At 40.5% G+C, this 13,242-nt stretch overlaps 1 protein-coding gene across 1 annotated transcript in view; it reads left to right on the forward strand.

The window, feature by feature from the left end:
* Positions 1 to 13,242, forward strand: part of HSDL2 (hydroxysteroid dehydrogenase like 2) — a 74,956-nt gene that overhangs the window by 36,835 nt on the left and 24,879 nt on the right. The window contains 2 exon segments of the mRNA XM_065879192.1: positions 8,653 to 8,847; positions 10,526 to 10,597. Coding sequence (XP_065735264.1) covers positions 8,653 to 8,847; positions 10,526 to 10,597 — 267 coding nt within the window.

The following is a 13,242-nucleotide window of genomic DNA, read 5'->3' on the forward strand; positions in this document are numbered from 1 at the left end:
AGAACTTTCTAGCCAGTGAATTCAACACATCCAGAAAACGGACTAGAAAGCATGCCTTTAGTAGTTCCACGACATGAGTATCTCAGGCACCCGACTATGTCACCTTCAAAACTATAATTTTCTCATTTTACAAAACCCATTTCATAGTTTCTGCTGACGTGGAGGGTGGGGAGGGGAGGAGGGATGAGGGCTATTGAAAATGCCTGCTGCGTCTTGCGTCTGGATTGGTCAGAACAAGTGTGGTAGAAGAGGAAATTCCACTTTTTAAAAAAATATTTATTTATTTGACTGTGTTGGGTCTTAGTAGCTGCACACGGGATCTTCATTACCACGTGCGGGATCCTCACTGCAACATGTGGGATCTTTTTTTAGTTGCGGCATGCGGGACCTTTAGTTGCAGCATGTGGGATTTAGTTCCCTGACCAGGGATTGAACCCAGGCCCCCTGCACTGGGAGTGCGGAGTCTTAGCCACTGGACCACCAGGGAAGTCCCAAAGGTCCACTTTTGGATAGGTTTCATGTGAGCTGGGGTGGGGAGTCTGGAACTGGTGGCTCCTGAACTTGGCAATGGCAGTGGAGAGGAAGATAACTAAAGCATCACAGAATAGCTGCAGTCCTCTGTCACCTGGACCACATTACATGTAGACGTGGGAACTCAGCTAACCAGGGAGGTCAAGGTGACAGGGTGGCAGCTGGCCTCTCTTGGTACTAGAAACCAAAACTGGTTTCCGTTTTTCAAGGGACCTACTTACCAAAAAGGTCAAACAGTTTATACCGTATTTCACTGATTCTGAGATGCCCATGTTTTCACATTTTTACATCTTTGATATCAGGTTGCTCTTACAGTTGATGATATATTGTAGTTTAATTGGCAGGGTTTTTATCCTCACTGGTACACTGTTTTCTTTTTTAATTAATTAATTAATTTATTTAGGCTGCGTTGGATCTTTGTTGCTGCGCACAGGCTTTCTCTAGTTGTGGCGAGTGGGGGCTACTCTTCATTGCGGTGCACAGGCTTCTCATCGCAGTGGCTTCTCTCGTTGCGGAGCACGGGCTCTACGCGCATGGGTTTCAGTAGTTGCAGCACATGGCCTCAGTAGTTGTGGCTCATGGGCTCTAGAGTGCAGGCTCAGTAGTTATGGGTGCATGGGCTTAGTTGCTCTGCGGCATGTGGGATCTTCCCGGACCAGGGCTCGAACCCGTGTCCCCTGCATTGGCAGGCGGATTCTTAACCAGTGTGCCACCAGGGAAGTCCCTGTCAGTGGTACACTTTATAATCAGTGATATCTTCGGTTCAGTGTGTACATACAAGAATGTACGTGTGGGGGCTTCCCTGCTGGCGCAGTGGTTAGGAATCTGCCTGCCAATGCAGGGGACACGGGTTCGAGCCCTGGTCCAGGAAGATCCCATGTGCCACGGAGCAACTAAACCTGTGCGCCACAACTACTGAGCCTGCACTCTCTAGAGACTGTGAGCCACAACTACTGAGCCCGCGTGCTACAAGTACTGAAGCCTGCGCGCCTAGAGCCTGTGCTTCACAGCAAGAGAAGCCACCGCAATGAGAAGCCCGCACACCACAACGAAGAGTAGCCCCAGCTTGCCGCAACTAGAGAAAGCCCGCATGCAGCAACAAAGACCCAACACAGACAAAAATAAATAAAATTAATTTATTAAAAAAAAAAAGAGTGTACGTTTGTGTGTGGGTACAGAGAACAGAGTAGTGGGTACCGGAGGGGAAAGGGAGGGGGAGGGTGAAGTAAGTAAAGAGGATCAACTATATGGTAATGAATGGAAAGTAAACTTAATGGTGAGCATACTGTAGTGTATGCAGAGGTCCAAATAAAATGTTAAACACATGGAACGTCTATAATTTTTTAAAATTTATTTTTTGGCTGCGTCTGGTCTTAGATGCGGCATGTGGGATCTGCGTTGAGGCATACGGGATCTTTTTCATTACAGTGGAACACCAGGAAGTCCCGAAACATCTATAATACAATAAACAAATTTATTTAAGATGTTATGGAAAAACCCGAACGAACCTTTTGGCCAACCCAGTAAATTTTTTAAAAGATATTTTGAAAAGTCTGGGAATGAATGGCGGTAATAGTGGCACAACATTGTGAATGTACTTAATGCCAAAGAACTGTACACTTAAAAATCGTTAATCTGGGACTGCCCTGGTGGTCTAGTGGTAAAGAATCTGCCTTCCAGTGCAGGGGACGCGGGTTCGGTCCCTGCTCAGGAAACTAAGATCCCACATGCCACGGGGCAGCTAAGCCCGTGCGCCACAACTACTGAGCCTGCACGCCTCACCTACAGAGCCCATGTGCTCTGGAGCCTGCGTGACACAATGAGAGAGAGAAAACCCGCATGCCACAACTAGACAGAAGCCTGCACACCACAAGTAGAGAGAACCCTGCACACAGCAAGTGGAGAGAAGCCCACACACCGCAACGGAAGATCCCGCGTGCCACAACGGAGATCCAACACAAGCAAAATTTAAAAAAAAAAAAAAATCAATTAAAAACAAAACGCTTGGCTAGTTAAGCCAAATGTTTTAACAAAAAGGTTAACCTGAAAGAAAACCAATAAAATGCACCCAAGTCATCAGAAAGAATGGTTAAAATGTATATACATGTGGTAAAAAATGGTTAAAATATATATTTATCTCCACAATAAAATACTTAAAAAAAGAAAAGCGAAAATTATTTCTTGTGCTTAGAAAACATAAAGAAATTTGTTCACATACTTTTCCAAATTTCCAATAAAACAAGCTGTAATCAGGGACTTCCGTGGTAGTCCAGTGGTTAAGACTTTGCCTTCCAATGCAGGGGGTGCAGGTTCAATCCCTGGTGGGGGAGCCAAGATCCCACATGCCTCATGGCCAAAAAAACAAAACATAAAACAGAAGCAATATTGTAACAAATTCAATAAAGACTTAAAAAAAATGGTCCTCATCAAAAGCATCTTTAAAAAAAAAAAAAGCTGTTATCAGGAGAATCACTCAAAAGGTAACAGATACTTTTCCAATTATTCCTTAATAAGACTTAAGTTTTAGGGCTACTTTTAGGATTCTTGTGATCCAGGGTGTATTACAAATCTTGAATATATTTTTTTTTTTGCCAGAAATCATCAGGGAATTTGACTTGATTGATCATGTTAATCTGTTTTTATTGTAAGTCTTATAACCTGTTGGGTTGGCCTGTTCACATCGTAGAAACTTTGTTGAGAATAACTGTTTGGCTCATTTCCTGATTTGGGGGGTTTATTTGTGCCTTCTTTGTATCTTCCGTAGAAAGGTCATTAAAGTAACAGTGGGTTGTCTGGGAATACCATTCCGTGTTCTTACATTGTGTGTGTGTATGGATGCACACACACATACATGAAATGTATATACTTACATGGCGTATTCTTAGTTAATAATTTTTAAGAATTTGCATGCCGTTCATGTAGTCTACAGTGAGACTGGAGTGTGTATGTATTCATATAGTCTCATTGTAGACTATACTGAAATATTTACAGAAAAATTCTGCAGTTTATGCAAGTAAGATGATAACTGAACTCAAAACTGTTGGTTAACAAAGTATGCCCATTAGTCACACGGTGGCTAAGAGCCTGGCTCTGGAGTCAAGCAGCCACGTGTTTGAATTCTAGCTCCTGTAACCTTGGACAAGTTACTTAACCCCTCTGTGCCTGACTACTGTCATCTGTAAAATGAGGATAACAGTACGTACCTCATGGAATTCATTCAGATAATGTATGTGAAGTATGTAGCAGCATGCCCAGCACAGGACACACATAATAAATGTTAGCTATGTTTTTTGTGTTTTTTTGGCTGGGTTGGGTCTTCATTGCTGTGTGCGGGCTTTCTCTAGTTGTGGCGAGCAGGGGCTACTCTTTGTCACGGTGCGTGGGCTTCTCACTGTGGTGGCTTCTCTTGTTGCAGAGCACAAGCTCCAGGTGCACGGGCTTCAGTAGTTGTGGCATGCAGGCTCAGTAGTTGTGGCTCGTGGGCTCTATAGCGCAGGCTCAGTAGTTGTGGCTCACGGGTTTACTTGCTCAGCAACATGTGGGTTCTTCCCAGACCAGGTCTCAAACCCATGTCCCCTGCATTGGCAGGCGGATTCTTTTTTTTTTTTTAAATCTTTATTGGAGTATAATTGCTTTACAATGGTGTGTTAGTTTCTGCTTTATAACAAAGTGAATCAGTTATACATATGTTCCTATATCTCTTCCTTCTTGTGTCTCCCTCCCTCCCACCCTCCCAATCTCACCCCTCTAGGTGGTCACAAACCACCTAGCTGATCTCCCTGTGCTATGCGGCTGCTTCCCACTAGCTATCTATTTTACATTCGGTAGTGTATATATGTCCATGCCACTCTCTCACTTTGTTACAGCTTACCCTTGCCCCTCCCCATATCCTCAAGTCCATTCTCTAGTAGTTCTGCGTCTTTATTCCCGTCTTGCCCCTAGGTTCTTCATGACCATTTTTTTTGTGTGTTTTTAGATTCTATATATATGTGTTAGCATATGGTATTTGTTTTTCTCTTTCTGACTTACTTCACTCTGTATGACAGACTCTAGGTCCATCCACCTCACTACAAATAACTCAATTTCGTTTCTTTTTATGGCTGAGTAATATTCCATTGTATATATGTGCCACATCTTCTTTATCCATTCATCCAATGATGGACACTTAGGTTGCTTCCATGTCCTGGCTATTGTAAATAGAGCTGCAATGAACATTTTGGTACATGACTCTTTTTGAATTATGGTTTTCTCGGTATATGCCCAGTAGTGGAATTGCTGGGTCATATGGTAGTTCTATTTGTAGTTTTTTAAGGAACCTCCATACTGTTCTTCATAGTGGCTTTGTCAATTTACATTCCCATCAACAGTGCAAGAGGGTTCCCTTTTCTCCACACCCTCTCCAGCATTTATTGTTTCTAGATATTTTGATGATGGCCATTCTGACCGGTGTGAGATGATATCTCATTGTAGTTCTGATTTGCATTTCTCTAATGATTAATGATGTTGAGCATTCTTTCATTTGTTTGTTGGCAATCTGTATATCTTCTTTGGAGAAATGTCTATTTAGGTCTTCTGCCCATTTTTGGATTGGGTTGTTTGTTTTTTTGTTATTGAGTTGCATGAGCTGCGTGTAAATCTTCGAGATTAATCCTTTTGTCAGTTGCTTCAGAAAATAGGCATAGAGGGAACTTTCTCAACATAATAAAGGCCATATATGACAAACCCACATCCAACATTGTCCTCAATGGTGAGAAACTGAAACCATTTCCACTAAGATCAGGAACAAGACAAGGTTGCCCATTCTCACCACTATAATTCAACATAGTTTTGGAAGTTTTAACCACAGCAATCAGAGAAGAAAAAGAAATAAAAGGAATCCAAATTGGAAAAGAAGAAGTGAAACTGTCACTGTTTGCAGATGACATGATACTCTACAAAGAGAATCCTAAAGACGCTACCAGAAAACTACTAGAGCTAATCAATGAATTTGGTAAAGTAGCAGGATACAAAATTAATGCACAGAAATCTCTGGCATTCCTATACACTAATGTTGAAAAATCTGAAAGTGAAATTAAGAAAACACTCCCATTTACCATTGCAACAAAAAGAATAAAATATCTAGGAATAAACCTACCTAAGGAGACAAAAGACCTGTATGCAGAAAATTATAAGACACTGATGAAAGAAATTAAAGATGACACAAATAGATGGAGAGATATACCGTGTTCTTGGATTGGAAGAATCAACATTGTGAAAATGACTATACTACACAAAGCCATCTACAGATTCAGTGCAATTCCTATCAAACTACCAATGGCATTTTTCACAGAACTAGAACAAAATATTTCACAATTTGTATGGAAACACAAAAGACCCCGAATAGCCAAAGCAATCTTGTGAACAAAAAATGGAGCTGGAAGAATCAGGCTTCCTGACTTCAGTCTATACTACAAAGCTACAGTAATCAAGACAGTATGGTACTGGCACAAAAACAGATATATAGATCAATGGAACAGGATAGAAAGCCCAGAGATAAACCCACGCACATATGGTCACCTTATCTTTGATAAAGGAGGCAAGAATATACAGTGGAGAAAAGACAGCCTCTTCAATACGTGGTGCTGGGAAAACTGGACAGGTACATGTAAAAGTATGAAATTAGAACACTCCCTAACACCATACACAAAAATAAACTCAAAATGGATTAAAGATCTAAATGTAAAGCCAGACACTATCAAACTCTTAGAGGAAAACATAGGCAGAACACTCTATGACATAAATCACAGCAAGATCCTTTTTGACCCACCTCCTAGAGAAATGGAAATAAAAGCAAAAATAAACAAATGAGACCTAATGAAACTGCAAAGCTTTTGCACAACAAAGGAAACAATAAACAAGACCAAAAGACAGCCCTCAGAATGGCAGGCGGATTCTTAACCACTGTGCCACCAGGGAAGTCCCTGCTATATTTTATTAATAAGCTACCACGTTAAGAGTGAGGCCAGAGCTCTTGCGCTATTGGTAAAGTAAAAAAAATTATTCCTAGTAAAGGAATTTTAGTTAAAATACGGAGAAGTATTTTCTATTTCAGTGCTATTAGGAAATTCCCCAAGTTAATGTGCACTCTTTGAAAGAGCGATGTGTGCTAGGATGTAATTGCCATGAATATAGGGACTTTCCGTCTGTTTTGTCCACTCATCTGTCTCCAATACCTCCAATAGTGCCTGCCTTTTTTTGTAAGGCTCAATAACTATTTGTTGAGTGAGTGAAAAGGGTCAGTGGCTCTTAAAAGCTATATACTTTTCATCTTGTGGACTGAAATGTGTAAGTTATTCCAGTATGTAATGATTTCAGGATGGTTTAATAGTGGATTGAAGAGTTTATCTAAATTACTAGAAACTCTGACACCTAAAGTACATTTAAACAAATTGACTTTCATTGCTTTAAATGTAAGCTAAAATACATATGTAAATTGAGTTATTATTTACAACTTTGACAATGTGTAATTAATAATGTAGTATTAATGGTAGAGTTCCAAGTTACTTCATAAAAAACATATAATTTAAAAATTAGGGGCTTCCCTCATGGTGCAGTGGTTAAGAATCTGCCTGCCAGTGCAGGGGACACGGGTTCGATCCCAGGTCCGGGAAGATCCCACATGCCACGGAGCAACTAAGTCTGTGCACCACAACTACTGAGCCTGTGCTCTAGAGCCCGCGAGCCACAACTACTGAGCCTGTGTGCCACAACTACTGAAGCTGGCTCGCCTGGAGCCTGTGCTCCTCAACAAGAGAAGCCACCACAGTGAGAAGCCCACGCACCACAACGAAGAGTAGCCCCCGCTCGCTGCAACCAGAGAAAGCCCGTGTGCAGCAACAAAGACCCAATGCAGCCAAAAATAAATAAATAAATAAATAAAATTAAAATTTATATGCACTGAAAACAGTGGGAATTATATGCAAATATTGATAGTAATTATCTGGGCTTCCCTGGTGGTGCAGTGGTTAAGAATTCATCTGCCAATGCAGGGGACCTGGGTTCGGTCCCTGGCCCTGGAAGATCCCGCATGCCACGGAGCAGCTAAGCCCGTGAGCCACAACTACTGAGCCTGTGCTCTAGAGCCCGCATGCCACAACTACTGAAGCCCGGCGCTTAGAGCCGGTGTTCTGCAACAAGAGAAGCCATGACAATGAGAAGCCCATGCACCACAACGAAGAGTAGCCCCCGCTCACCGCAACTAGAGAAAGCTCACACACAGCAACGAAGACCCAACACAGCCAAAACTAAAACCAAATAAATTAATTTATTTAAAAAATAGTAATTATCTCTGGGCAGGGGGATTATAGATAATTTAAAAATTCTTCCTTGGGACTTCCCTGGCGTTCCAGTGGTTAAGACTCCACACTTCCACTGGAGGGGGTACAGGTTCGATCCCTGGTCGGGGAACTGAGATCTGGCATGCCACAGTGTGTGGCCAAAAAAAAAATTTCTTCCCTTTAATTCTCTTTATTTTCTAGTATTTCATAAATGAAAGTAGTATCTGAACTTAAAAGGGACCCCCAAGTCCAGCCAGTATCTATTGAATGTTTATGGTATATTTGTCATTGTTTTAGGAACTAGGGATACAGTGATAAACAAGAAAAGCAGAGTCTCTATATTCTAGTAGAGGAAAAAGAGAAAATAAGCTTAGGAAAGGAGCTCCATATTTTGGAAACAAGAAACTGAGGCCGAAAGATGTTAAAGTAGCTTGCCAAAAGTCACGGCATAGTTGGCTTAAAAATGTCAGTCACCTGGTTTACAGCTCAGTGCTCTTGCTTATTCCTCACTGGCTTTCTTGTCTCTCAAGAAGGGTATGCAAATTCTTTGAGCATCCTTAGTCAGAAATCTAATTGAATTTTGCCATAGTCTCATGAAGGAGTACTCTATAAGGCAGTGTTGTGTAGAGCAAGGAATATGTGTTGTCTATCCAGTTATGTCAGTAAAACATTTGGCAAATCCTTTAAGCTCTGGACCTTTTTCTCATCACCTGAGTTATAAAGAGATTATTTGTCTTGCTTGTTACTCCCATAGTCCTATTACTTGATTTAGAGTTACATATGTGTATGTTTGTTTTCTCTACAGCCATATACACTGCTGCTATGGATATGCTGGGAGGATCTGGTATTGAAAGCCAATGTAGAAAAGTTGATATCATTGCAGATGCTGCATATTGCATTTTCAAAAAGCCAAAAAGTTTTACTGGCAACTTTATTATTGATGAAAATATCTTAAAAGAAGAAGGAATAAAAAATTTTGATGTCTATGCCATTACACCAGGTAATGCATATAGTTTTCAAAAGTAGTGATGTGTTTTTCCACATTTTCTGCAGTGGACATACATCTGTTTTGTGTGCATGTTTATGTGATTATAAAATTAATATGCTCTTTTAAAAGCTGTCCTCCTAATGAAAGGAAAAACCCAGACCAACATAACTGGAAAAACAGAGAAAGGGAAAATAGAAGTGAGTTGAAGGCTTTTTAAGTGATGCACAGATAGAGAAGGTCACATCAGCTTCTAACCATTTCCAAATCTTGAAACCAAAAATGAAAATTAGTTTTTAAAGTTGGCCTTAAAACCACATAGTAAAGATTTTCTTCAAGGATATGGTAACAGATGATACAGTGGTGAGTTTTTTACAAAAACTTTTTAAGATTATGGGCTTTCCAAATGTTGTCTCTTAAGTGCAGTCTGAGAGTAACTTCATGATGAATGTTGAAGGTGAATGAACAGGGTCTACCCCATGTACAAAGGGGTATTTGGGAAGATCTCAGAAGGCCCCTTGTTCAAAAATAATTCTTACCGTTGTAACTGTAGGTGAGGATGGTGATGATAATGCATTTTTAATTTATGTATAAAGTATACTATATAATAGACAATATAGCCCCAAATGGGAGTTGTATTTATTTGTGCAAAAGTGTATTTTAAATATTATTCATTAGGTTGAGCTTCTAGGTGACAGAAACCACGTTTCTATTTGTATCATCCCTGTCTCTTCAGTTTGAACTGAATTGAATTAAATAGCTCTTTGCAGTTTTAAAAAACACCTTTATATACAGTATCTGTTTAGCCTTCATAGCAATCCTGTGAGGGAAGCAATATTGTATAGTGATTAGGAACAAGTGGAGTTTGGGAGGAGATAACCCAGTTCCCATTTCTGCTCAGCTGCTCACTAGCTGGGCGGCCTTAGGCATGTCACCTGTTTTCTCTGAGCCTCACTTTCCTTTTTGGTTAAAATAAGGGAAAGATAATTTCTACACAGGATTTGTGTAAGAACTAAATGCAATAAAGTATATAATGTGCTGGGCACGGTACCTGGCTTATGGTACAATCATAGTACTCAGTAATTATCACTTTAGGTTTTAAAGACACAATGGCACTATGCACAAAATTTTTACTTTGATTTAAATTAAAAATCCTATCGAGTGTTGAGAACTTAATATGATTATGGAATTATGATTAAGTGTTAGGATATAACAAAGACTGGTGCATTCCTGCCCTCCAGTTTTTTTAATCTTCTGAGAGGGAAAGACAGACACACATTGACAGAGATGGGAAACAAGTTCTTCTTAATGAGGAACCACCTTCTCTCTGGGGCGCCAGGTAGGAAATGAGTCCAGAGCATTTTGGAGGGATGTAGCACAGAAGGGTTGCATGGATAGGTGAGAAGGGGCAAAAGCTCTTGGGAGAGCAGTTAAGGGCTTAACATAATAGGCAACTCTTTGGTTGGATCTTAAAGATGAAATTTGTTGAAGGAGAGGAGGATAACAGGATTACAGGAAAAGTGTTTTAGCTTAATGAAGGTCAGATAGTTTGACACTTCTCATGGGAGTCTTTTCCACAGCACCAGAATGATCAATAAAATAAAAACATGTAACGTTTATTAAACAGGTGTTAAAATCTTAATATACTGAAGTTGTTACATTAACCTAATTATTTTTGGGGTCAATTTTTCAGGCCATCCTTTGTTACCAGATTTCTTCCTGGATGAACAGCCAGTTATAGTTACCAAGGAATCAGCAACACATGGTAAGACGTAGACCATATTTTCTGTAGGAAAATAAAGTTACTAACTTATGTATTTCTTCCAGATGTAGAATTGAACATTTCCGCCTTCTGCTTTTAAGCTTTTTCTTCTTTTCTTTTTTTTTTTTTTGGATGTGCCATGAGGCTTGTGGGATCTTAGTTCCCTGACCAGGGATAGAACCTGGGCCCCTGGCAGTGGAAGTGCTGAGTCCTAACCACTGGACCGCCAGGGAATTCCCTATTTTGTAATTTAAACTAGACAAGTAATGTCTTAGTTAATTCTAGCAAAGAAGGTTGTCTTTTCCTTCTACCAGTAAGAAGTTTTTGATATATTCTTTTCATTTGATTTAAAAAAAAAGTTGTCTTTAAAATACACCTTTTTAAAGGTTTTATTTCTTTTCCTTGGCATTGTTTTTAGGTGTTTTGTGTTGATACTTTATTTTGAGGAAAAATGTGTCACATCAAAATACATCTTACACCATTCTCAGAGTTTGTGCAGTGTGACTACTTTATGGGAGAAATTATCTGCAAAGGAGGTTTGGGTTTTGCTTTGTTTTGTTTTTGCGGTACGTGGGCCTCTCACTGCTGTGGCCTCTCCCGTTGCGGAGCACAGGCTTCGGACGTGCAGGCTCAGCGGCCATGGCTCACAGGCCCAGCCGCTCCGCGGCATGTGGGATCTTCCCGGACCGGGGCATGAACCCGTGTCCCCTGCATCGGCAGGCAGACTCCCAACCACTGCGCCACCAGGGAAGCCCTGTTTTGTTTTTGTAGTTTAGAAACAATAGCTTTCTTGAATTGGTCCAGAGTTTACATTTTAATCTTTGTGTTCTGGCATGATGCCACTAACTTACTGAAAGATGTCAGAAGAAACACTCTTCAGTGAAACCCCATGAGAAGAATTTCTCTCGTGGTTTTTTTTTTTTGGCTGCACTGATCCTAGTTCCCCTGCCAGGGATCGAACCCACGCCCCCCACAGTGAGAGTGCGGTGTCTTAACTGCTGGACCGCCAGGGAAGACCTCTCTCATGGTTTATTAACAAGAATAGCAGTGCTTCTTCTGGGACCGTATGTTATTTTTTTTTTTTTTTTTTTTTTTTATAAATTTATTTATTTATTTTTGGCTGTGTTGGGTCTTCGTTTCTGTGCGAGGGCTTTCTCTAGTTGTGGCGAGCGGGGGCCACTCTTCATCGCGGTGCACGGGCCTCTCACTGTCGCGGCCTCTCTTGTTGCGGAGCACAGGCTCCAGACGCGCAGGCTCAGTAGTCGTGGCTCACGGGCCTAGTTGCTCCGCGGCACGTGGGATCTTCCCAGACCAGGGCTCGAACCCGTGTCCCCTGCATTGGCAGGCAGACTCTCAACCACTGCGCCACCAGGGAAGCCCCGTATGTTATTTTTACGTTATAGACTGTGAATCTCCTTAGTGACCATAGTTTCTTTAGGTGGAGGCTAGAAAGTTTAGGAAAACATTTCTTCTGTACCTTTAGGAAACCTATAGAACCTTACCATAATGCATTTCGGTGACAAACTTTACTTCTAGCTTAATCTCATCTTTTCTATCTTTTCTTTGTCCGAATTTTTGGAGGCAATTTCAAAAAATTAAGTAATAAAAAAGGCAACTTTTCTTTTGTATTATAGATAATTTGAAAAATATAGAAGGGAAAACGGTCACTCTTAATCCCATCACCTAGAGATAACTCCTTATAAAATTTAAATTTTTAAAAAATTTAAAAATTAGATCTTTGACTTGGTTGCCACATGGATATATCAGAGTATTCAAATAAGGCTGTCAATCTTTTCCTCAAAAGGCCTCATACAGAATGGCAGAAGTTAGTTAGAGAGCTTATCAAAGTCTAGAAGAGTCTATCTTCAAGATAGGCAAGTCCGAAATCCAGATTTTTGCCCAGTACCCTAAGATTGGATCTGTGTTTTAGAGGAAGATGCGTATAAACTAAGCTTATTTAAATACCAAGTTTAAATAATGAGAACCACTTATCAATCACATACATTCATGTTGTTTTTCAACAAATATTTATTGGGCACCTACCATATGGCAAACACTGCGCTAAGTACTTTGATGCATTGTCTCATTTTATACTTACAATCCTACAAGGCAGGTATCATTGTCCTCATTTTACATTGGAGATCACAGAGCTGGCAGGTGGCAGAGCCAGAATTTAAATTTGTATTTTTCTGATTCTAAAGTCCATATCCTTAACCAGTAAACTTAATTTCCTAACTCCTGAATACTTGAAGTATTAGCATATTTTCCCCCCAGTAATCCAATTTATTTTATAATGAGGAGTTGCCATCTCACGGACTAAACATGGAGTTGCTGTGAGCAGCTCGTTCTCTCCCTCTGGGCATAATGACATAGAGAACAGAATCATAGTCAGAAGATTGTTTCATGACCATGGACTCAGAATAAGATGGGTTAGATAAGCAGAAAGTAAGATAAATGTTTACTGACATCGGGCTTTGATAGGAGTGATTTTTGTCTTTGGGATCAGAATATGTCAGGTGCATTGACTGCAATCCCTATATCCATCTCTGCAAGCGGGATGCCTTCATCTTTGAAGTCAGAATTCTCAAATTCCTTTGGCTAAAGCCTCTCTTCCCTGTACAAAAAATTAAGTGGAGAAGTGATGTTTC

The sequence above is a fragment of the Phocoena phocoena genome, chromosome 6 (genome assembly GCF_963924675.1).
Source record: "Phocoena phocoena chromosome 6, mPhoPho1.1, whole genome shotgun sequence".
Lineage (NCBI taxonomy): Eukaryota > Metazoa > Chordata > Mammalia > Artiodactyla > Phocoenidae > Phocoena > Phocoena phocoena.